Here is a 27,479-nt window from a genome sequence, read left to right as displayed (position 1 = left end):
CATGCCTGAGTCTGTCCATGCTTCAGCTTGTGCAGAAGCTGTTATGTTAACCTGACTTGATGAGTTGTGTAAAAGAATCCTTTGTACACCTGTTAAGCTGGGCCCACATGCTGTCAGACTAAACATCAGGTTTCACCTTCAGAGTTGAGAAATGTGTGTTGATGTTGGTTGAAAATTGGTGTAAAGTAGTCATTTTCAGGTCAGGCTACTTTGAACATACAATCACTACATGCTGATGATCACTTTGTAGCTGAAATGCATTTGTGTCTGTTCATTTTTGCACATATTAAATAGTAACATTTTCTGTGAGTGCCGGTGTTCTGCTTGTTTTTGGGTTCTCGCCACATCCGTGCACCTCTGTTTATCCAAGATTTTTGCTGTTGGGCATGCTGCTGCTTGTCAACACCAAATTACTACTTGTTACAGTGTACAGAATACAACATGTGTAGAAGGCTGACTTGATGTTATGTGTACAACACAGAGTAAAGAGGGCGTACCTGAGCCAGGAATGAAGCAGGTTGCGTGCATTTTACCGATGAAAAGCTCCAGGCCAATAATAGCATAGATGATGATGACGAACAAGACCAGGAGGGCAATGTGAAGGAGAGGGACCATGGCTTTAATGATGGAGTTCAACACCACCTGTAAACCTAAGCAAAGAGGAAAAAGCTTGGTTGCACTATTCTCACTGCAAAAACATGAACTCTTGTGTCTCTTAGAAGTCATGATGGTTCTCATTAGGGTTGAGTGATATGACAGTGCGACGGTAGAAATGTTTGTTTTTTTTCCTTTTGTTTTTGTGACAGTAAAAATGTGTCCACCAGGAAAGATCTGGCAATATGTTTCTACCCTATGAGCTATTCGGAGCATGAGGTTTTTTTTTTCCTAAAATGTTGAAGGCATAATCTGCCTTACTCTGGCTTAATCTGCCTCTGATTGGCTTACCCTCACCAGTCTCACTCCTCATGCCCACACCTTATCAATCCAACCAACAAAGGCAACAAGTACCAGCCAGTCAGAGGGAGAGTAGATAGAGTCATGCATCCCCCATCCTAAGAAATCAGGGGTAGATTCTTGCATGATCTTGTAATTCTCACAAGATCTTCACTGTTTTGAGTCTTTTGTTTTAAAAATAACCAAATGTGATGAGGCCCGGCACGGTTATTGCAAACCACTTATTAAGTGAATTTAGTGAACATAGATAGAAGATTTGACCATATGGCCCAACCCTAGTTCCCATAATAACAAGCTGACGACATAAATATAACAACATAAATTCCTAATATATTGTTTATCAACAACAGATGTGAGCATACAGTATGTGTGCAGAGTGGGATCATCATACTGTAACCTACTCTATGCTTTTATTTTTCATTTTTACATATCTGATACCAGTTTCAGTATTTCAGTGCATCTAGAATCACATATGGTTCATAAATGTGTCAGAAGTGTTTACTCTGGGTTTGTTTGTATTGCAGCGCTCATGTCTCTAGGGCGCTGATGTAGATGTTGAATAGATGTTTTTGAAAAACAGTCCTCAGGGATCGTACATCGACCATCTGGACTCTTCATGTGTAACCCTTCAACCTAGAATACACTGGGACTTGTATAGGGGCTAACACCATTATACAATCTATACAGAGACACCGGGTTCACATGGGTTGCCTGTGTGTTGGTATATGGCGCTCAGCACTTACTGGGTACTCCTGAGACCAGCCGCAGGGGTCGCAGCACACGGAAGGCTCGAAGGGCTTTAACATCAAATCCACCTGGTTTTCCTCCGTGTCCGTGCATCGACGGATGGTTACTTTCTTCACCGTCTGACTTCTCTTCTTTGGTCAAAAGCTCCAAGACAACACTGAAGAGTCTGTTGGAAAACAATGACAGAACCTCACACTCAAAGTCTCCTGAGGAAAACACACTTGTGTTTGTGTCAGAGCTGCAGCTCCAGTGATTGTTCCTTCCTTATCTCGTGTTAAAGATGGATCAATCGGCAGCTACTGATGTTTCCATTTTTGAGAGAGGAGATGTTACCTTTGGCTCTGGAAAGTTGTCCTTTGAATCCTGACTTTTTTTTTCATCATTTATCATGAAAATAATCAGCAGATTAATCAATAATGAAAATAACATTACTTTTACCAATAGTAATAATTGTACTTCCTGTTGCTCATTGAGGTCGTAGTGTTGTACTGGAGTGCATTACATTGAAAGGTATTTCTTATATTCTACCCGTCTCATGCATCTAAATGGGGTGGACAAAATATTAGGATCACCTCTCGATATAATGTAGCCCAGTTCAACACCACTGCAAACTACAACCTCAATAATAAACATGTAGTTACGTTAATACCTCTCTGATAGTGTCAATCAAAACATTATTGTCTATGTAAAGACAGAATTTATGGCAAAGCTGTTGTATTGGATCATATTACACTGTACAAGTGTACCTAATGAAGTGGCTGTTGATTGGACAATTACAAGGATACTTGTGTGGGTATTATGTGTAAATGAACTGGTAAACTTCCCTCCACATTACCAGCGGCAGGGTCTCTCTGCTCTGCTCAAACTACAGATTGTATTTCCACATTTTTGTGTGCCCACCACCACGGACACAAGAGTATAGAAGTGGATCAAAGTTAGACTACACTAAAACCAGGCAGTGCTGATCCAATATAAACCAAGATTATGTCACTGTATTGCCTATTTTTAGCCTAAAATGTCTTCAGAAACATGTTTTGGCGCACTGTTTGGCTGAAATATGAGAATCTGTGAACCAGAAGCGACCCCAGACTGTTTCCTGTGATATAAAAATGAGGCGGAAAATATTGAGATCAAACAGTACAATATGAACCAAGATTCTGTTACTGTGTTGCCTCTTACTAAAATGTTTTCAGAAACATATTTTAGATTGGGGCGGCACGTTGGTGCAGTGGTTAGCACAGTCGCCTCACAGCAAGAGGGTTCCAGGTTTTAACCCACAGGCTGGAGCCCTTGGTTTAATTGGTGCCTCTAAATTGGCTGTAGGTGTTAATGGTTGTCTGTCTCTATGTGTCAGCCCTGTGATAACACTGTGACTGATGATCTGTCCAAATGTACCCCGCCTCTCACCCAATGTCAGCTGGGGTATGCTCCAGCCCCACTGCCACCCTGAACAGTATAAGTGGTTTTGGATAATGAATTAATACAAATTCATGAATATTTTAGCTTACCATTTTACTGTAATACAAGATCCTTTGTTACCAGCCGACGCCTTATTTTTTCCTGTGATAAAACAACACAGTCTCACTCTGAAGTCATCGAAATCCGGTGCTTGGGCAGTGACTTGTGGCGTCAGACACAGAGGAAAAAAGGTTTAACGTCAGCATGATACGTGTTGTCATTGTTATAGTTTAACGATGCCTGGCAGGATTACCAAAAGTTAAGGTGGCTAAGTCCAAGTGGGACATGCGGGAGGGATGGTGGATGGGTCCAACAGACATCAACTTGCACCCGGGAGAGCAGTGTTTCCATCCCGTAAGATTATAAAGCCAAACCCTGTTATTGTTTTCTAAACAGTTAGTTGAAGGGGAAAAAAAGCCAATTTGTGGTGCTGTACCGAAGTATTGCGTTTATTTTGAAAGAGACTGTATGTAAACAGTAAATTTCCTGTGAAACAGAAGTGTATTTTGAAAGAAGACAATGTATGTAACAGGCAGAACTTGACACAGCATCCCATAAAGTCAACAACCAATGCACCCAGGGTACCTTGCATGGCGTATCTGGACGTGGAAAGTCAATGACCAAACATCGATTTGTGACAAGGTCGGAGTGAGAATGTGTTGAATAAAACGGCAAAGCTGACATTACGTCACCCACCAGCAGGAGTGTTTATTGGATCTGTGCAGGGCAGTGCATTGTGGTAGTTGTCCACTTCTTGAGCAAAAGCCACTGCCCTGATTTCTGCCATTGCACTTGAGTTGTTCTGCATAGACAGCCTAGCTTTATAACAAGACCATCTTTCCAGCTCTGAGATACCTCTTCAGTAAGTGCAATGTCCTGATACATTCATTCATGCATTCACAGAACCTTCTGAGACATGTTGCACTTTTATTTTACTGTAGTTGATCCCTCAAACTCATTCTGTGAAACTATAATGTAGCATGTGCCATCAGTTTACTTTACAGCCACCCACAAACCATACTGATCATCAGGACACAGTTAGATGAACAGGAGTACTACACATAAATTAAATATAATGCACAGTTAATTTTAATAGACGCTGTAATGGTTTGTAAACACTGTACTGTAGCTCTCACATATTCATAGTATTTTTTTAAGACCTGGTAAAACATTTGTCAATTATTTATTTTCAGTATAAAGCCAGTGGCGATGCTGAGGGTGCAGCACAGCACCTCTGTTGTCTCAACGCCCAGCTAAAACTATACAAACAGCAGATAAATGTTGCACTGGAACAGTTTCCTAAAGTGGTCACTAAGTGAAATCAGCAGTGAGCAAAGAGGACACTTCATTACAGTCAGTTAGACATTCCTCACCTAGCCGAGAGGGGAAATCATCTCGACACATCACATCAAAGCTGTGGACTAAAAGCAGTGAATGAAGCTGCCGATAGGAAGGAGTTCTGAGGGCCCATAAGCAGTCTGCTCAGACTTATGTTATACTGAGTCACAGCTGTAAGACCGACCGCCCGCCACTGGAGGTTCATTACTCATCCAGTCATGTTCAAAAGGAAAAATATCGACACTTTTTTACTGCACATACCTGAGGAGAGCCGCTTTCATAAAAGTGATACATCAGGTTTCTTTACCAGCTAAACTGCATAACTCTAGTGCAGCCGATACAGATGTTATTAGTCTACTAAATGGACCTTTACCTGTGGTTTTTAGCCTCATAGATGTGGGTTAGAAGGCGTCAGCCACATCTACTATCAGGTTCAAATGCTGTTATCAGCCCATTTAATGGCTGTTTGCATATCCAGCATTGTGAAATGGTCACAGTTCTGCCAGGTTTCACTTTAACTTTCATTAGGTTTAGGCATAAAAACAATGTGGTTGGGTTTAGGAAGAGATATCATGGTACGTCAGTTAAAACAACCATGGCTGATAGAAGTAAGCTTATAACAGACTTGTGGTTTCACACAGGACACAAATGCTGCTCTTCCGGGTGAAAGTCCTGTGTTTGTTTGACCCATCCACTACCACCACTCCCTCCTGCCAGACACAGACTTTCTCACTCTTTGTACTACGTCACCTGACTTCCTCATCTACTCCCTTCAGATGCGAGAGGACGCCACCTAACAGTTTATGTAAACAGCCATTTATTGGATTGAAAACAGCTGAACCAGCTGTCCAATGTGCCTCCTCGCTATCTGTGCAGCCATACAAGTGGTTTTAACTGTTTTAACCATTAACTACAAATCATTTTACAAATTTTATAAACCAAGCTGTGGTGTTTGAGTAGTTCAAAGGTATTTTTTCTTCTGTTTTAGGCAACAATTGATCCTTCGCTAAGTTCCGCCCCTGGACGCAGACTGGACAATCATAACGTAGTATCAGGCCGGCTCAGACCAGGGTCCGACAACAACACAGCCGTGCTCCATTGACTCTAATGCAATCGTTTCAGATTTCCTTCATTTTCAGGGTGTATTTGTGGATTTCGAGCTAAATGTTATGCCTGGGGCACGTTGTGTATTAATGATACTCGTTACCTGGAGAGGTTGAAGCTGGTTCAATATCAGTGAAGTTTCCCTTTATATTCATTGTCTTGTGTGGCGATCAGCAGTGATGTGGTGGTTCACTTTTACACTGTGATCTGTAGCCTACAGTTCAGCTTTAGCTTCTAACTATCTTTGTCTTTTTAACCTGTTGTTGCTGCTGAGTCAGTTTGACATCCTGGATATATCCTTCAAACGCAGACTGTAGACCCCTCTGTCTGCTTCTCTCTGGAATCACTTTGATATTATTTCCTCAGGGAGTGCAGTTAGTTACAGTCTGGGCTCCACGTGTATTCTGAAAGCTCGTCGAACCATCACAAAGGGGCGGGGCTTAGTGAAAAGTCAATTGCTGCATGGAAAATTTAGGAAAATGTACATCCCAATATATAAAACTTCATAGCATAACGTATATGTGAAAATATTCAACTAAAATGTTAAAGCAGAATTCATTTATTTCTTCGCCCACTTCAACATATTATCACCTGACAGATTTGTCTTGACGGACGTGTTAGTAAACATACACCCAGCAGGCAAAAGGCAACATTAGCATTCATTTGGAGTAAAGCTTCAGATCACCTGGTGAATGTAAATCCAATATTCACTGTCTTTATGTTTTGGTCTCCACTGTATGTCTCTTTAGCTGCTAAATGCTTCACGATGCATGTTTGCCAGCGAGTCGCTGACAAAAGGCAGAGAGCAACTGCAGATTAGGGTGATAATTCCATATGGGTTTTTCACATCCAGTTCATCCTTTCGCATCACACAGTCATTTAATCACTGTTAATATAAATATTTTGATAATTACATCTTTAAGAATACTTTTTTTTATAGTATAAAGATGTACTTCGGAGGATTTTCCTTAAAAATGACGTATAGGCTCACACATCACTTGTGACCCAAGAGAAGTGTGTAGCAGTGTATTTATTTGCAGAGACTCTGCCCTCTGCTTGTATTTTCCTATTTTTTCCTCTCTTTTCATTTTTTCGCTGTGTTCTGGGTGTTCCTGCACCGGTGAGGTCGGGACTTTATAAAAAGGTGGCTATCAGGTGCCAGACTGTAGCAGCATGTATCCAAAAGGAAGCTATCTGGGGTTGGCTCTCATTTTACCTTTCATATACCTTTAAGAGCTTTAAGCTTGCGTGTTGCCTTTGTGAAAAAAAAACCCCTCCTCCTATCTCATAATTACTCACCTCCACTTCAAACTAGTGTGCCCTCAAAATTTAAAATGTCCCTTTTTCTCTGGTAAATTCAATAAACGTTCTTTTACATGACCCGACTGTTACCTTTTCCTTTGTTTCACAGCTAATTTACATTTCTGACACCCACGTCCTTTTAATACAATTATCCTTTTAATAAATCTTTAATACATTTCCCCCCACTTGTTTTTGACTCTTTTTTAATCAGACAAGTCAAGAAAAGAGGCTTTTTATTGTAACACTACACCTGCCTTTGATGCTTTTATGGCATTTTAAACACTTTTCTCTCAGGAAAGCATTATTGAAAAAAAAAATCCATATAGGTTCAAGCCCTTCATAAAGCACAGCTGAATCTTTAACCTTTAACCTCTTTTGAAAAACAACATGACCTCCTATAATCTATAAATACAAAGACACACAAACGTATTGCAGCCTGCAGTGAAGCGGGCTGAACCTTGACCTTTCCACATGAATTTATGCAGCAGTTTCCGAGCTGTATTGACACAACTATATTTTGATACTGGCAGTATTATTTCAGTGTGTCATTCCAGTGATTTAGCCGCAACAGTCACTCGTCATAGCGGGAGCAGCCGTCTTTGCATTTGACTGCATGGCAGCTCAACCCTGCATGCTGCATACAGATAGAGATCTGACCCAGCTACCCACTGGACTGTGTGCATAAGAGGAGAGAAAGAGGGAGGATGAGAGAGGAGGAAGATAGACGAGAGAAACAGAGACGTTGCGATGAGGATGAAGATAACAAGAGCAGAGAGTGCAGGAGATAGGAATGAGGGCAGAGTGAGGTGGGGAAGTGTTAAGGCATGACGTACGGCATCAAAATGGAAGGGGGAAGTATAAGAAAGAGCTGCAGAGACAAAGCAGAGCAGAGTGTGAGTGAAAGACAGTCAGTGAGAGGAGAGGGAAAAATGGGAGGGAGTGTTGGAGAAGAGATGAAGTATGGAGAGATGGTGACTCACTCCAGTGGTGGTAAAGCTCTGATTTATTCTCTCTGTCTTTTCTGGGTCATATACTGTGGGTGTATGAGGGTCTCTATTAGCACTTGGCCGCTTGGAGCAGAGGCTTAAGCAACTTTAACTTTAACACTGACTGGCTCGCTCAGAAACACTGTAAACTGCAACTGTCGAGCCGAGATCAAAGTCCAAATCCAAACCCTGAACTGAAATTAAATAAACTCACAATCTGGTCTGTAAATGAACACGTTGTTTAGAAGATGCCCGCTGGAGCAGGTGATAATTTTAATCAAATACATTGCACGCTATTTTTCAGCAGAATAAGTCCACTGAAAAAGCTGAACTTGATGACTTACCCTATAACGACAATGACGAAATCCAGCATGTTCCAACCGTTTCTCACATACGCGTTCTGGTGCATCACCAAACCGTACGCGATAATCTTCAGAAAGGTCTCAATTGTGAAAATGATGAGGAAGGCATACTCAACTGTTTCCTGCAGACACAGAGCAAAAAAGAGAACAATAGATTTTAGATTGGAACTGCATATGATGGATTATCATGAAAAAACACGAGCATGGCATTAATACAGTGTGTATTTGTGTAACGTGTGCACACATACAGAAGCACACAACAGACACTAACAGATAAAGAGTCTGATGTGAACATTTCCAACCAGCTCTATTTATGTGCTTAACAGAGTAAAGACAAACTCTTTGTGGGAACACCAGAGGCAACAATGGAAATAAGGCCACTGACCTTATTTGGTAATGCTTTAGATTATGGCCCGCAGTGTACAGTGCAATTGACCTTTTGCTAAGCCCCGCCCTTTTGTGATGGTCAAACAAGCTGTCAGAGTAAGCATGGAGCCCACACTGTAACTAACCGCACTCCCTGAAAAAATATTATTATATCATATCATGCACTTGAAGGATATATCCAGGATGTCAAACTGACTAAGCAGCAACAACAGGTAAAAAAGACGAAGACAGTTAGAAGCTATAGCATGTGTATACATTCAGTAGGCTATATCTTCAGTAGCTAGCTAGCTAACCCTACACTTTTCAGGGTTTGATTTTGGAACAGGGAAGAGACGTATCCTTTTCCAATGAAGGGTCAATTCCTTTCAGTCTAAAGTGTTATTTATTTTTTGTACATCAGCACAGTTACTTACAGAATAAGTTCTCGGGATGGGAATCAAGAACTGGTTTCAGTTGGGAACTGAATCATGCGCTCCATCAAAATCGAATGCCTCAAAATTTGCTTTTCAATAACTTTTAGCAATGCCAGCATTTTTTTGACAATTGTGCACTGCAAAACAGTGACATCAAACTCATGTGTCTATGCTGCTGGAAACATGCAACAAGAAAAAGTCACGGCAGAGAAGAAGAAACAGTCAAAAGCATGGCCTCATTTCCCAAAAAAAGACGACAACAGTGCCACTTTTAATGTCTGTAAATGATCATTTCAAGTAAGGAAGGAAACACCAGCAATATGTTGAACAATCTTTCTACACAACATGTGATTAAATTCCAGCAATGCCACGTATGTGACACCCTGCACACCAGTGCCCAACTGAGCAGCATGCCTGTTGCCAAGGGTAAATACCCTGTGACATAATAATGCTGAAAACCTGTGTGGACCGATTTCTTCCCCCCACACACAGAAAATTGATCAGGAATCAATGAGGGAATCAATAAAGAAACAGACCAGTGAGCAGAATTGATAATGTCATTGGCATCAATAAAATCGTATCAGTTCACTTCCCTAATAATCTTTCTTTAAATTCCTCATCATGCTCCTCTGTATTTACATGTATATAATTGTATGTACTGTACGGGTACAACATTAGTTAAAAATATGACAGTTTGTATTTTTCTAACTACATTAGACCAATGTCAAAAAACAAACCAAATAAAGAGGTGCATGTTGTTACACAAATACTAGTCACAATGATGGCCATGAAGCATCAACAACTATGGGGTATTTATTGGACGAGCCAGTCACGCTCGCTGAGCCCAAGAACAGGAGGATGACTCCAAACCGTCCACATCACCAGCATCACATGTTCTGTCACATTTAAAAGTCCAGTCAATTACGAAAAACAACAATGTTTTCCACAGCAGCCAAATTCCACCTTATCCCTGACCTCATTCTGATCGGATTTGGTTCTCACACTTTCTAACACATGTCTCAGCACATACTCACAGAACGATATGAGAACCATGACATCATGAGACACCTTGACTAGGTGCATGACAACAGTTCAGTCCAGGAAATAGTGTTGTTGAGGAACTGGAATTTCTCGCGTCAATACAGTAACTTGAAAAATATCGCTATTCAAGTCTATTTTCAATATTACAAGATAATTGATGTTGAATGCATAGAATTTATTTTGTTTTGAAAGAGAAATAGATCAAACCTACAACTGTAGTAAACAATGTGAGACAGCAAGACAGCCTAGCTGGTATGGGTGTATCGATACTGTGAAAAATGAGTATTTAAACTGTTTCAAATATTCAGAATCAATATATATCAGTAACTGAATATTAGGAGAGAAATGTAAGAACATTAGGGCTCTTATTTAGTATCCTGTAACCTCAGATTAAGACTGAAAAGATCAGAAGCTGTTTGGCTTTATGATTTATTTCACACCAAACCAACCTCAAAGAGCAAGATCTTAAAAAGACTGATTGAACGTTTTGCGATTGAACACACCACAAAGAATAACCACTAAATAAACCACTGACATGCATGTACCTTCTGAGCCTGCATGACAGGAAGTAACTAGTCAGTCTAGTATCCAAAAATGAAACAAAACCTTGTAATATCAGCCTGGAAGACGAGTTGATAATATGTGATATGAAGGTAAAAATTTGCTTGTCTCTGTGCAGACGTTGTCAGCCAGTAATCTTTTGCCACTTAGCACTGATTGTGCCTTTGTGGAAGAAAAAAGGACAAAGCACAAACAAGGACAAAACTGCACTAAATGGGTGAAAACACTGATTCACTATAAGCTGCACAAGCAGTCAGAGATCTCTCGCCCACCGCTGCATGAATGCATCTGAGAGAAGTTAAAAAAGGGACAAACACACTTTAAATAAAGAGCCTGTTTTTAGAGGGCACGCAGAGACTGGAATCAGTGATGTAACTCAGCATTGTGCCTTTCTCCGCTTGTTTCAAAGACAGAGAGAACACAGGAACATCCAGCCATCAGGTTGAGGTCGATTGGAAGCGAAGCTCACAACAGAGCCGCACATTGCTGGATAAAGGTGGTGCATGTTAGTGCAGCGAGATGTGTGAGGTGCTGGAGGTGGACACACCACAGGGTGACTCAGCTTATTTAGGACAGTCCCGGGACCTCCCTGGAGATATGAAACCAGAGAGAGGCCCTCTTCATCCTTTATGCATGAGGCAGGTCAACGTAAACGCCACACACAGGCTGGTGTTCATTATATCTGTCCATCAATACAACAGTCATTTAACTTTTCACTTGGGATGCCCGCTGGGCTCTTATAATACACAATGGAGACAATCGCTAAAAGCCACACACACACACACACACACACACATACACATTATTATATACATAATAACCTCATGCGCCTGAGGGACTCCTTAATCCTTTGCTCTGTGTTCTCGGCGGACACCATAAATGCAAGAGCACTGTGGGCTGCGGGGCTTGTTTTCCCAACAGTTTACTGCAGATTGTGAGAAGCACTTAGCCCAGAATAGGATACATGGGCCTCTTTGTTGCCGAAGTAAAAGGTTGAGTTAAGCTTATGGCTGCTGCCGCGATGACGGAGCATGCTCGGGCCGAAGGGAGCAGAGAGAAGAGAGCGATTCATACAAGGATGGAGGGGAAGTGACGGAGATTTTAGAGGCATTTACAGAGCAAAGGGACCAAACTGCTGCTGCAGAAATCTGTTGGTGTAAATGAGGTACAGTACAAATAAACACAAATTATTTAGCATGTGTTTTTATATGCCTGCCAAAGAGCGGTACCAGTATGTGGACACATTTTCTGTGTGAATTTGGATTAAAAAATATATAATATAGCCTAATATTTTCCCCTGTGTGGTCTGTGGCAGTAATTGAGTAATAATTGTGAAGATACGGAAACCAGCATGAAATACCTTGTCAGAACAGTTTTAGCTTTCCAAGGCAAAGTAAATTTATGCAAATTGCCACTTCCTGGTTCGTGAAAGCATGTTACATATAATAGCAAATGATAACCATTCCCTCTCAATTAACCAGTAATTTATTCAATCATCAGCACGTTAAACTGCAAGCAGAAATAGAACGAGGGAGAGAGCAGAGCAGGAGAGTGAGGAAAGCGGCCTTTGGGGATGACCATAAATATCTCTGACTCATCTTAGTTTATTTGTGCTGTAAAGAGACTTACAGTAGTATGTTCCCTTTCCCTCGTACAGTATATGCATACAATAAGCAGTTTATGTGTTCACATCACTTGCTGCTGCTCTGTATACATTTCATCATGGTACAACACGCATGCACAGACACACGCATACACGGCATATGTTTATGTTCTAAAATGCACACTAACAGTAAATAATAAACCCATGCGTCGCAGGATACCACACGGCATAATACGTGTTCCTCCTCGACCCCCCACAGCCGCACACACGCCCTCCTCTGCCACAGGGTGAGTGTTCATGTCTACAGGCACGGCTCAGTTCATCTCACAGAGCTCGGATCACCATATGACAAAAGGATGCAAACCCGCTGAACCATGCATTCTTGTACATAACTCGCCATATGACTGAGCCATGCGGACAGAGGTAATGTAAACCTATTCAGATGGGCCTGTGCACAGTGCCCACGAGGCTGCGTCTATCTTCATCCAGACTACACACAGGAAAGCACCAATTAAATTTTGTGCACACTAATAAAGAGGGGAAACAGAGTCGTAAAAATACAATAAAACAGCTTCTCTTGCAATTACAGTAGCATTGTTCATACATTATCTTTTATTATCTAAATAAAGTCAGTTTTAACTGCTGCCTCCTGGTGTGAGATCAGGAGGATCAAAACTAATCACAGCCCTAATAATAATTTTAATAATATACAGTACAAGTTAAATACATTTAACATGAAACACTGTGTTTAAACATGTATTATTGCTCCCAAATCAGCCATATCCCATCCCATAATCAAGGCAAGGCAATCTTATGTATTTAACCTAGTATCACAAATCACAATTTCACTATCTGAGCAGCATACAACACCGTGTGACCCAGACATAAGAAGAATACAGGATTTAAAGGAATAGTTTGTTCACTTTTTCTGCCAAGTTACCACTCTCATGTATATATGTTGAAAAATAAAGCCTGTAGACCATGAGTTTAGCTTAATATAAAGACTGTATCTCATATTTTACGCTAAGATTTCGTCAAACAAGACAGAAGAAAGAACAAAGTCACGCTTCAGTTCAGTTAGTTCGTCAAAAACCAAAACATACGATGATACCATACACCAAAAACAAAAATATATGATTATGAATAGACAAATTAAGCCTACATACACACTGCACCTTTCTGACTCTAATGTTCATCTGTATCATTTTTACCTCACCACGAGACACAGAGCCATTGACAGTGGCGTATGTTAGTTAGGATGGGCCCCAGTGCAAGATTTAGCATCTAAACTAGATACAACTGGACACTGGACAGCATCAACATACATATTACCCAGCAGTCATCAGCACAAATCTGTAAATGACACAAATACCAAATAAAACAAGAAAGTATTCATTCAATTAATTATTTCAACATGAGTCTATTTCTGAGAGTTACAAGAGCCTGTTCTCTGGCCAGCACACTGTTGGAGGGCCTGCTCTCTCTACGGGCCCCCTCGTCCCATGGGCTGCACTGTCTACATTAACCCCCCTGGCCACTGCACTGTGCACTACATTACACTAAGAGGAAGCAAAGTGTATTAAAGTACAGTATGTTTGCCTTGTGTCATAGTTAACACTGCAAAAATAAATAAAACATACAAATCAAGCAGTCAACCTGACGGAAGGTCTGTAATAAATCTAAATGCTTTATGTTGAGTGATGAAGACACTGGGAGGAGACCAGTGACCATAAAATATCTCCAAACTCTAATACTGGCATGACAGTGAAATGAAAGGAGAGAATGATTGTGAATATATTACTACAGAGTTGTTGTTTTTTCTTTTTAGTAATTATGCTATCATACTTTCAATCAATCAAACTTTGTATCAATCAAAATCAAAATCAATCTTTATTTACATAGCACCTTTCATACATGTTAGTGCAGCTCAAAGTACTTCACAGATGACTGAAAAGACGATCGTAAGACAGAACAACTGTAGATCATAAAAACAAGAAAGATTAAAAACAATTCAATACTTTGAAAACAATGCACACAAAGCAATAAAAATGATGAAAATGTAATACAATAGATTTTAAAAGCTCTTATAACAGTAAATAAAGCCATACTAAAAACGAGATAAAGTAGTTTAGAGGAAAACTCAAAACAAAGAAATACTCGTTTGTGTCTTATCAGGAGATCGAATGAAAATTTTATCTATTTCCAATTAACTGTATTTGTTTGAGTTAGATAACTATGAATCAGTTTCATTTAATGTAATTAGTTCATTACATGTTAGCTGTATATGATAAAAAATAATTGCATTAACTCAATTAAATCATATTGCATGGATGAATTAGGTTTGAGTTGGGGCTGCATATATTTATTGGATGGTAAACCTGCCCACAATTTAATACAATGTATAATACAAAATGTCCACAATTTGAGGACAAGCAAGAAACATTGGACAGTGCTCACATTTTTTCAATTTTACATTAACCCGCCCACTCCAAATCTCCCAACACTATCCATCCTCCCACTCCCCCTCCCCCACCCCTCCTCCTACCCCTGAAGAGGTCCAATCCCCCAACCCAGGAGGGTTTTTTTGATAAATACAATAAAGTTATAGGTAAAATCTTATCAATAATATCTAAGAACTTCATCAAAAGCCTGGCTGAATGTTTTCTTCAAGATAAAAATGTCAGCACTTCCAGCTGCTCTCAGAGTCGTGGTACAGTTCATGGTTGCTGTGTGACTATATTATTAAGCCAATTTTAATGTAATAACGTACCAACTGGGCTTTGGCATTAAATTTCAGTTTTGTTCTCTAGTTTTGAGGAAAAGCTGTTTAAGGTGGAAAATATCTGCCAGAAAACTTGACATAAGGGCTGCAACTAAAGGTCATTTTTATTATTGATGACTCTCGTAGGAGCCGTATCTTAGTTTATTTGTAATCACATAATTTACTGATTTTTCTCTAATTGTCTTTGTAATATGTGCACCCTCCAAAGATGGTGAGGGCGCTGACAGCGGAAGCCGTCACTGACCTCAGCTTCAATGGACCCAAAAATGCTACAGTTAAAATATAAAGACTTCTGTTTTTATGTTTTGTTTTGTTTTGTTTTTTGCATTAATTATGAGTCACACTGAATGCTAAACTCTTGGGAATCGTTATTGGAAAGAAGGCTGCAAGTCTGACACACACTGTACCTGCACCCTCCCTGTGGTAAGAACAAAAGAAACTGGAATAGGTGTTAAAGGACAAACACAGTCTTGAAGTTTTTGCAACTGCAGCTCTCTTGAATCTTTTTTTTTTTTTTTTTTTATATTTAATAATGATTTGGTCTATAAAATGTCATACAACTGTGATCCAACCCCAAAGATATTCTGTGCAAAGGACTAAGACTATCACAAAATATTAATTTAAGAAGCAGGAACCAAAGAATGCTGCATTTTTTCTTGAATTTTTATTAACAAATTACTCGGGACGATCAATCATTTCATGAAGCAATCCATTAATCAACTTACTGTTGCAGCTCTAATATATGTATATACATAGATGAAATCAATTACACTGCAGCCTATTTCATGTATTTCTGATTACATGACCACCTGAGTGTCACTACATGTGCGTGTATGAAAAGCCACATCCGAGCGTGTGGCGGCGAGCCCACAGTCACATGAGTCAGAGTGACATCATGCATGTTTGATATCTGTGTGCGACCAAAGCGCTTATAAGCAGCGCAAACACAACAAAATAAAACCCATAATATCACAGTCATACTAAGCCATATGTAGTAGAGTGGAGCGTACACACACAGTTGGTGCATGTACACCACAACAGCACGGTGAGACGACACAGCGGCCAAAGCATGCCTGCAAACTCTGCAGCTATCAGCCACGGGACAGTTTGAGAGCAGATCTCTCCTGAGTGTCACAGAAACGTTATAGTGTCATTCTGGATCTGATCCTGCACACAATGAGCGGACATATATTCTGTAGGACTTCCCACATCACTCTGCCGCTACATTTCCCTCCCCCATGCGCTCTCCATCTCTCGCTAACTCTCTTTTCCTTCCCTGTCTGTATAGATCCGTCAGTGCCATCCAGCCAAGCCAGGGGGGGTGAGGGCAGCCAGCATTTAGTGCTTCTTCACCGCCTACTCCTGCAGGTTTGCACAGTGAATAAGTGTGTTTGAGTGTGCAGTCTGTGTTGGGATGCCTGTGTGTTAAACATGGGGTGTGCACAGTGCTCTAATCTGACATTTTATCAGTTTATTTATAAATACTTGCTGTTTCTCATCAGGAAAAATTAGAACGTGATCAGAAATCCATCCACGTCTCTATATTGCTTTTATAGCTCAGATGCTCTTGTGTTTAACAACTGACTAAATAGAACAATAAAACAAAACAGCCAAAACAAAATGTCTTCTTTCTACTTGAATGCTTTGCAGCAACTTACACAAAATGCAACATAATGCGCCGCACATCTGTTCTTATGCCCTACACGCTCTATATAGCTGGGCCCATGTGGTTGTATATACAGTTTATAAAAGTGTCTTTGTGTGTGGTGTATTTGTACACACAAAGTTTGTGTGTGTGTGTGTGTGTGTGTGTGTGTGTGTGTGTGTGTGAAGGTGTGTGTGTGTGTGTGTGTGTGTGTGTGTGTGTGTGTGAAGTACTGTGGGGGTGGGAGCTGTGCGAGGATGTGGATGTCATTCTGCCAAGGAAAACACTACAAGTGCAGGTCATCTTAAGTATACCCACACTACCAGTGTCTTCACAAAAAAAGAAAACATCACGCTGGATATTTGTTGCATAAGCTCGGTGATGTATTGCTCATGTTGCTCGTTTCGCCCTGAAGTTACACGATCGACACAGAATTGAACAGCGATCTGGTCGTTCAATCGAGATGTTTGTTTTCTCAGTTTGTAAAGTGCTGCAGCTGTCAGACACTATAGCTTGGCTTTATAGCTCTGTGTGGTGTTAGTAGAATCACAGTATTTTAAAGCCGTCGTCTACGATGCAGCACAACCTGTGCAGAGCAGCAGTGTGTCTGTCAGCCGAAAGGATTCAATGTGCTGGGCTCATTAGCAAAACCATCAAAGCTTCTCTGGATGCTGTTTAGTTGTATCAATGTGTGTGTGTGTGTGTGTGTGTGTGTGCATGTGTGCATGTGTGGTAGTGTAGAGGAAGCGGCAAAAAGTGAAACTGCAACCTGAATGCTGCAACACCTCACAGGGAATGAAGCAGTCTCATGTGTTCTCAGTCAAGCCCACACACTCCTATCTCTCCCACAAATATGAAGACACACACACACACACACACACACACACACCGACACACATGTACACAATGCAAATTTCAAATGTAAAGACCTATGATCCCCCATCTTCCCTCTCTCGTCCTGTTTCTTTGAGGTTCATTATTTGCAGTGTACCAGTGAATATCAGCGCTCCATTGCTGTACAGCACATCTGTAAGAAGACGCATTCATGCTTGCAGATGTGTGTCCATGTAAGGAAGCACATGTGACAGACAGTAGCTGTCATGGAAACCAAAACAATGTCTGAAGTCAGGAAATGAAAGAAAGATCCCAAAAGCCAAACTTCAGCTCTTCAATCGGCTCGGCTCTTCACTTTTATTGAAATTCCTCTTTTGTAGCTTTTGGCTCAAGCAGGCAGCGGACAAGGATGAGCTTAAGTCAAAAACAAATGTTTGTCCATCCTCATGTGAAATTACTTTGATCATGATTAAGAAAAGACACTAAGAAACTGTTGCAAATCAGTCCAGGTGTCTCCACCACTCTGTCTGGGCCTGCAACCTCTCTTTATTGTCTCTTTGACATCTCTACCCATTATGATTTGGTGTCATCTTCACTTATCATGCCTCGCATGTTAAATTCATCTCTCTCACTCTGTCAACTTCAGTCTCCCTCACATACACAGGCCCAAGCATGCGCACACACACACATTGGGAAAGTCAGCCAAATACAAATACAAACTAGAAGGGCACTCAGAGAGCCTCTGGATATATTCCCTTAATATCTCTGGTGGAGTTTAGTGCATAATTCATATTTGGATGTGAGTGAGAGTATAATTATTTGCATGAAATGTGTGTATTTACATTTCCATAGCAACACCATAGTTTGACTAGAAAGCATTGTTACTATAGCGGTGGTGTTAGAATTGTATCGACTCTCCCATGAGACCACTCAGCGCTCCATAACATCTGCTTTCTGCATGAAGTTTGAGCAGCTACATGTGAAGGTTACTCCAGAGGATTACTGAAAACCATGAGTGTGGCTTGTGATATGGAGTCATGGTATTTCTACAACTGACTGTGTTTTTGTCACTATTTACTGCATTTACTCCATCAAAGCCAAATGTCCTATCTCACAATGTTAACAAAAGTGAAAAACAATGAATGTATCCGCCCCAAGATTCAGATCTGCTCTAAAATATATGATTGGCTTCTTCCTTGACCCATGCTACACCCTTCCACCAAATTTCAATAAAATCAGGCCAGTAGTTTTTTCATAATCCTGCTGACAAACAGACCAAACTGAAAATATAACCGCCTGAGTGAAGGTAATAAATATTTAATTGGAACAATTGTAATTTTAATAGTAGCAAGTGATATAATAACAGGTATCCATCTGGTCCATTTCACATCAAGAGTATTGTAGAGATGAATTATGCTACTCTGCTGTGCGTAGATGTTTTAACACCATGCCATAACTCAACCAAACTGTTCAAAGAAAAGAAGAGAGAGAAGCAAAAGAACAATTCTCATTAAAAACCTATTAAAACACAGAACCACATGTGCAGTTACTTGTATTGAACTGAATGTTACAGCTTTGTCCACAAACAAACAGAACTGAAGACAGTTACTGATGAACGTACTGAAGGGAATTTGAACTGTAATGCTTAAAAAAAAGTGAGCAAACTACAGTCACTGACTTCAAACTCTGACCTAAACTGGACAAAATGATCTGAATCAGCAAAGTGATTTCTGATCTCCACGTCTACTATTTAGAAGTTTTGTGTTTCACTCATATTTTTTTGTCATTTCCTGTGAGTGGAGAAGTTCCCACACCTGAAAGAAGATATCAGGACTTCATTTACAAACAAATCAGCAGTTTTCGTGCCGTACAGCTACAGATGAAAAACTGACAGGACCTCACAATCATTCCTCAAACTATTTAAGCCTCAGTGCACAACTGTGTGAGTGTGCAATATAACAGGTACTATGTGCATGTTAAAATACAAAAGGTTTACAATTTTAGTTTTACTGGCACAGTGTCTGTTTTTACTTTATCATTTATTTATACTTCATATTATATTTATTCATATTTTTACACGTAGGAGTATCATCCGAGAAATAACTGTCACTACCCGAACTTGTGATGAAGGAAGATCCTCATTTGGGTAGTTGTGTTCGGTTTCTTACTCTTGTGATCAGAAATGATCAGAAGCTCAGTTCTGAGGTCGTCAGCAGGGTTTTCCAGCCCACTACAATAACAACATCTGCCTCCATGTATAGATTTTCTGTTTTTGGAGCTGGGCGGTTCATCAGAAGCACTATTGTATTATGTATACCGTTCAGTTATTCATTGCACTACTCTCTCAGAGTGTAACGTGTACTCTGGGCACAGACAAAGCAGCAGAACGTCAAGCGCAGTGAAGCTGAAACTGAAGGTTTCTTTCACCTGTCTCTGCAATAGCTGCGCCTCTCATCCAGCTCTGATTGGATTGACTGATTGATTCAAAACTCTACAAACTGCTGCTGAGGAAAAAAGAACTCAGAGTTCTGCCTGCGCTGCGTTCAGGGACCTGCTAAAACCTCAAAGTTGGAAAGGGGACACAGACAGATACAACAGGACACACACACACCATATCCCCCATCTTCAGGTACTGCCAAACAAAGATTGTAGTTTTGAGGAAATGTTTTGTTACATCAACATTTTTAAATTTGTCAGTGTTGTCATTGTTGTCTACAATGTGATAATTAAATATCTTGTCTTATTTTCGAATTTTGTGTGGACCCCAGGAAGAGTACTCACTACTGTGGTAACAACTGATGGGGATCCTGAATAAAGAATAAATCGTTTTACATGAAATGATAGATATGGAAACTTCTAATCAGCCCATATCAATTTTAAGCCTAAAATAACAACATCTGGTTACGCCCCACCCTTTTCTGGTTTAAACTCTGCCCATTTCAATGAAAGACTCAGATTTGACTTTGTTTCTGTTTCTTTTCTTCTTCCACATGCTTTGTATGCAAGACCAGAACGTGTTTATTGGTGTCTTATAATCCCAAGTGGGATGAGCGAAATGATTTGGCATGACACAAAAATAAAACAAATAATGAATAAATAATGAACACACTGTTGTATTTTTACATTATTTATTATTGGCTGTTTTTATATTTACTGGTAGTTCTTTATACTTATTTTTGTTAAATGTGGTCCGCACCAGTGAAGGCCAACCACTGCAGCAGAACCTATCAGTGCTCGTAAAGGAAGGCCAACACAGCTTGTAGGAACATCTGTTGGCGCCCCTGTCACAACCCAAAGTCACTGACCCAGGGAAGTGAAGGGACTGGGCTGAACCCCAAAACTGACACTGACAACATTTTATATTCTGATGTTTTTATCTTTTAGCTGACTTAGCAACAGATGGCAGGGGTGCAACTGTAATTTTGCTGTCATAGAGAGACAATAAGTTTCTTCTGAATCCCTTGGATGTAATGTGGGTTTGATGTAAGGTCCAAATATGTCATAATTATGTTAAAATGGCATTATATAACAATTGCATTACTGAAAAATGAGCCACACTGAGAGTATTAGCAGGAAAAAACAACAAAGCATAAAGAAACTAAACCAAAAAAGCACAGGAATTAGGAGTTGTTTATTGCATTATATTTAGAAGAAATCCTGAGTGTTATTTAAAGAACCTGAGAAAAACAGTCTGTCGTTCCCCTTTAAGACGGCCTGTTTGACGCACACACTGTGCACATGCTCTGCTGTTGTACTTCATCATGGCTGCACTTTCACACAGTATCCCCACAAAGCTAACACAGCTCTGACTCTCTCTTTACTCTCGCTCTCTCTCTCACACACACACACACACACACACACACTCTCACACTTGTACACACATGCAGAAATACACATTCAAGATAACAAGCAGGGACAGTGCTAGTGTGAGCCACAAATGAGCAGTTACGTTAAGTGACTAAACACATACTTCTACCATCATCTCTATGGGAGTCCACAGTCCAGACGTTGCTGCTTGTGCCAGCTATTACACACACACACACACACACACACACACAGCCAACTGCTTCATCCGTCACACACTTACAAATTTACGCTCGTCTTTACACCCGCAGCCAAAACATTGGCACATACAGCACTCCTCATATGGAAATACATGTCATCAACTCCCCCTGCGAAGACTCCAATGATAGACTATGATTACTGCATCACAACAGACTGTAGCAAACAGCAACATGAGGAACTTAAAGGTGGAAATTCTGGAGAAAACTTTCTACAATGTGCTGTGGAGTTCAGCACATTAGCATGTGACAGATTTACTGCCTTTCTCTTCAAGCGTCCACGGCCTTTCCCCTGTCCTGTGAACAAGCACAAACGCCCTCTGTTGCCGATTGGCTGAACGAGTGTTGTGTGGGTCTGTCCAAACCACTTTGTTTGTTTCCTTTTTACAGAGCCGGGGCTGTGTGTGTGGACACTGGATTATTTTTCAGCGCACACACAGAACGGGCAGCTAGCGGACCGTGAGGAGACATGATGTTTGCCATTCTATAAATGTACAATACGCACTGTTTCACTGGCACAGAGCCTGAAGAACACCACTACTACTGTGACCTTGGTTTGTGTATGAGTGACTATAACATTGGCAAATAAGAAAAGGCACTTTAATAGAGAATAACAAAGGCAAACTGTACCTGCATATAAATAAATGTGCGAAGGGGGAAAACTGAGCAGAATTTAATATGTTGAAATATCTACAGTAGCAGCCTAATCTCACTCCCAGGGTGCTTAGGCAGTGGCCCTTGGCGCCAGTGTCCGCTTTAGCATCTCTAGGAGACTCACAGGGCTTTGAACCAACTCCAATATCACCCATCCGTGTCAGCATTAGGCATTCAAAGCACTGCATGTAGTATAAAGAGCATGAAAATCCACTTAGTGCAGTTGAGAGTGGAGGTGTTTGGGTCCAACAAGCACAGAACCTTGACCCAGGGGACCTGTGATTGTATCCGTGAAGCTAAAAGTCAGCGCTGAGTTATTTTTGTCATGATCCTGGGTTTTGTTAATATTCTGTTATCCTATGGACTTCGTTTTTGAGTTTTCTGTTTGTGTTCCTTCCTGCTTCCTGCTTTATTTTGTAGATTCGCTCCTCATGACGTGTCATGTTTGGTATTTACTCCCTGTCTTTGTGTGTTTTCCCACCTGTTTTCTGTCACACCTGTCTCATCAGTCCTTCCCTGTTCCCAGAGTCTTCCCTTCACACTTGTTCTGTATTACTCTTGCTTGCTCCACCCTAGTGTTCCCGTCCACACCCTTGTTGTTAGACAATTGCAATAGACATAACACAAAAGGTTGCTTTTGCCCAAGCATCGAAATGCGATGAGTAGGGATGAGATCACACTGTCATATTATTGGCCAATTGTTGGCCACTGTCACTGATCACACCACCATATGTGACAGTTCAATCTGACTATTCATTCCTTTTTTTCATATAGCTATCAAGTTACACTATGGAACTGCCAATTTTTTGGACTTGGTTCAGCGGGACATTCAGGAGGACAACATTGCTCACCTGATATAGTAAACAAGTCAAGTTAGCCATCTGAGCCTGAGAACTATTCTAACAATGGATCAGAAATGTGCAAATTTTTTTGCCGACAAAAGATATGAAACAAAAGCCAGACTGTACTGTATTAATTTGCTGTGTGGTGTAAAGTCACCACCTCTGAGCAGAATGCAGAAAAGAACTTTATCTCAGAGTCTGACCGGACAAAGCCTCTCTCCCTCCAGGCAGCTGCCTCTGACCTGGGGTCACCAGCTACACCCGTTGCAGATATCTTAAAAAAAAAAAAAAAAAAACAAAACTGCTCAACTTAAAAAAACGACTGACTTTCAGACTGACTTGCAGCCCTACTGATCTGCATCTGTAAAAAAAAAAAAAAAAAAAAAGTTGCAAAAGCAAGATGGAGGATACTATGGAGGCACTGACATCATCACACATCAGTTCTAAAAAGAAACTGTATCATGTCTCTGATTGTCTTTGACAAGAACCACTGCAGTCTGGCAGATGCCTCTCTGTGGCTGGTTACCACACTGAAGCACTTGGTGACTGTGATCAGTCAACAGGCACTGGCTGCAAGTCACAGGTTTGGCGCTGTGATGGTTTTTGGTATATGTATTTACATCAGAAATGATTTCTTCTTTGCTGGTACAGTAGTTGCTCATTCCACGCCTGTAATGGAGTTACATGCATTTCCAACAAATGTTAAAATTGTATTTTAAAATATGGAATTATTGACAGTTAAGGTAGTGTTGTAGTAAATATGCTTATATCATTAACGGAAAAATGTGGGCTAGGTTATAGATCGAGGAATTTATCAGGTCTTATCAGGATCAGGTCCACCTTGACTTGGAACCTGCTGAAAAACAGATTTTACCTGAGTCAGGCCAGTTTTAACTGTAACACACAATGTTACATTCAGTTCCTTTTCTATATAAATGAAATGAAATTCCTTCTTTCTTCTCACTGTTTAGCATCACTTCCTTGTTTCTGACCAATAGGCTTGCACATTGATAGACACGCTGGTCTTTGTCATGTAAAATAAAGGCATTTTAATTTGGCTCAAACCCTACAGTGTGCCCTGGGTTGTTTTAGAGGGAGACTTGCATTTTATATTTTTTATTCAGACCATATTCCACCCATGCAATGAGCCCTTCACAGGATGAGATAAACTTATAACACCTTGTTTTAGAGTGGCTCTGGTCTTGTTGTGTAACAGGCCTGAGAGCTCATTGAAGTCGATGTTAAATTGTGCATGTGTGAACTGACTGTCGATGTAAGCTTTAGGGGATGACTGATGATAGATCTGTGTGATTAGTTAAACTGCAGTGTGTTCGAACCTGTAACAGGAGCTTCTGCTGCCTGCTGGCCTACAGATGGTGCTGATGAACTGTAGCCAGGATACTTTTAAATACACAAGTGTGCCGTACTGCTAAGCACTAGTTCATATAAATCAGCTACAGATGTGTCCTGCAACACAGGAATAACTTTGACAGAAGGGTGCAGAATCTGCAGTTTGCAGTGGCGGTGAAAGGTAACGAAGTACACTTACTCTCAAGTACTGTACTTAGGTATAACTTTGATGTACTTTATATGAGTATTTCCATATTTAGCTACTTTATTCTTCTACTCCATTACATCTGAGAAGGAAATATTTAACTTTTTACAACCCTACATTTATTTGATACATTTAAATACTAGTTTAACAGCAGATTCAGAGTAATAATGAAAAATATAATGAACAAATAAATTACGATGGCTGAACATAAGACTCCACTGCTACCTGCAAAAAAAGTTCCATATTTACCAGCTTCAACATTAAAGTGATAAACATATTAATGCATCAGTTATAATCTTTCATACACAGGAAACATGGGGTTTGGGGATCCGCTGCCATAAAAGTTTTGAGCATCAAACACTTTTCCTGAATTTTGGTGCATTTTTTGCATGAATTTATGGTGTCAATGTATTTAATTTTGTCAAAATTCTAATTATTCTAATTACTGAAACCTATCTAACGAATCATTATTTAAATCTACACCTATGCTTTCACAGTGCGCTGACTTTTAACTGGTGTTCTTGTGCATAACAAATCAAAAAGGAGGTATCTTACCAGTCAACATAGCGGCCATGTTTGGCTTCTCTTTATTCAGTCGATGAATAGTCATTTTTAAATGGCAGTGTTTTGTGAAATTTGCACGAATGTCAAGAAATGACATTAATGTAACATATTTGCACAAAGCCTGTCATCTCGATTAAAGACTGCATTAGAAAAATCTGTGCTGTCTGGTTGTGTGTCATAGTGGAAAACACAGTAACATTACATTAGATGATGACATGAGGAGATGACAAGCATGTAACTGTCATTACTGTAAACAAGCATCACTTGTTAATCTTAAACAAGGAGGGGCAGTTGTTTACCATCATCATAGTGACTCAATAAAACCAGGCACCAACATGTGTGGTATGTGTGTGTTCATCTGCCCCTCTGTCAATATTATTTTTCAATCATTCATATGTGAAAAACATTTAGCAAATTAATTCATGTTTAAAAATGCTGACATCCTCAGTTGTAACAACCTCCAAATGTGAAGCTGATTCAAGCTGTGAATTTTCTGCTGGCGTCCAAATGACCTCTGTATTGGTCTGTGTGCGGACATTTCAGTCTTTACATGTTTGTGTCCTTTTGTCCCCAGTAAAATAAATAGCTCTGTGGCTCCACAGTTATGCAATAACAGTGGTACAGGCAAACACTACATGATACCATACGCGATTCGCTGCGTGTTGCCTTACGAAGGATGTATGAATCATATTCACCATGAAAAGGTCATTGTTTTGCTCAGCTACCTTCAGCAGGAGCTGCCCGCGGTGTTGAGTCTCAGATAGATAAGTCAGAAATGACCTTAAAGCAAAGGCAGGAGGCTTGCAGACTATTTGTCTGTCCCCTAGACAAGGTGGGTGTGGAGGAGACACAGTCACGTGCAGGATGGGTTGTGTGTCTTACTATTGCAGTGACATGACTAAACAAAGGACGGACGAGAGAAAGCAGCGCAGGAGAAGAATGAAGAAATGACTGTGAGTTCCCGACAGGGTTTTGTTGTCTTACGTGAGTGTGTGTGCTCGCTACATCCTGTTACTCACTTGTGCCTCCTGGTGGTAGCAGGACCCCAATCTTTTGCCCTGTGTCTCGCCCGAGGAGGAAATTGCTTTCTATTTATAATGAGCTGCTGCATTAAACCAAGCCTTACTAACAAGACGGGCAGACTCATGCTATTAAGGCCTCTGTGACTTTGCAGCAGTGCACTGTTCTAACCCAAAGCAGCTCTGCAGCACCTTGGCACTTGTGTGGACAGAGTAGCACATTAACAGATCCAGTAAATGTCCCTTTCAGGACTTAATGTTAAATGAGAATGCACTAAGTGAACTGCGTCTACACATCCACAAGCCTAGAAGCCAGCTTGTCTGCACTGCAAGGTCTCAGTGTCTCTTTGTGCTGAAAGCTACACCCCTTTTGAACGTATCACTGAGTAAAATCCTGCTTAGTTCGGCAGCCTATAGTGATATAATTCGATCCTTCCTTTACACATCAGGCCTCTCAGCACCCCAACTCAGGTTTCATATCAGTCCTCAGTCCACCTGTGAGGCTGCAGAGCAGAGCGGTGTGAAATGGCAATCTTCACTACAGCCTTACCTGCTGGCTGCTGTAGTAAAACTAGCTCAGCACTTTTGTCTCTAGTGCTCCTCCTGTGGCTACAGCATGAGCTCTGTAGAACAACCAAGGCCAAGCTGGCACACCTGCCCTACAAAGTATTCTATTGTTCAACCTCTGCTGAAAAGGGAAAGATTGCATTATTCGCCCTCTGGTTTCTGATTTAATGTTGACACTGCAGAATTAAACCAAAGTCCTGCGCAAGCATTGGATAAGGATCAGTATGAGGATCAGCAAAAACATATATGGTGCAGTTAAAGAAGAGTCCATGTAAGCAGAGAGGAGGCAGATATGCAGTTTCAAAAAGTTAAGCCTTGTCCTGACAATACTGAGAGGAAGCCACTAGTAGGTGGAGCGGAGGAACAGTTTGATGTGTCTGAGAGCTATTTCCCTTTTCCCTCTAACATTGGAATGTATCTTAATATTGTCAAGAGTTGCAATTTCTGCGTCTGTTAACCCAATTAAAAATATTCTCCTCACTTTGGCTCAGTGTCATAACTGGACCTAATTCCAACCTAATTGAATAGCCCTGCACTATATAATAAATAATTTGATATCTAATCATCAACATGTCCTCTCAGCTCTACTTAAAGACCCCCTCCGGTGAAAATCAAGTTTATAATCTTGTTAACATGTCCATATGGTGTTTTTCATGTCCTACAGACATATCATGAGAAAAATATGCAGTCAATCCCATGT

The 27,479-nt window shown here is 40.5% G+C and overlaps 1 protein-coding gene across 2 annotated transcripts in view; it reads right to left on the bottom strand.

Annotated features, from left to right (window-relative positions):
• cacna1da (calcium channel, voltage-dependent, L type, alpha 1D subunit, a) overlaps positions 1-27,479 on the bottom strand; it is an 89,610-nt gene that overhangs the window by 48,867 nt on the left and 13,264 nt on the right. For both annotated transcript variants that reach the window (XM_050038035.1, XM_050038036.1), the window contains 3 exons: positions 8,234-8,373; positions 1,698-1,867; positions 498-650 (listed from right to left, as the gene is read on the bottom strand). In XM_050038035.1, coding sequence (XP_049893992.1) covers positions 498-650; positions 1,698-1,867; positions 8,234-8,373 — 463 coding nt within the window. The remainder of the gene's footprint in view (positions 1-497; positions 651-1,697; positions 1,868-8,233; positions 8,374-27,479) is intronic.

Source organism: Epinephelus moara, chromosome 24, assembly GCF_006386435.1.
Source record: "Epinephelus moara isolate mb chromosome 24, YSFRI_EMoa_1.0, whole genome shotgun sequence".
NCBI lineage: Eukaryota > Metazoa > Chordata > Actinopteri > Perciformes > Serranidae > Epinephelus > Epinephelus moara.
Note: the sequence above shows the minus strand (reverse complement) of the source record. Positions and strands in the feature narration are given on the sequence as shown.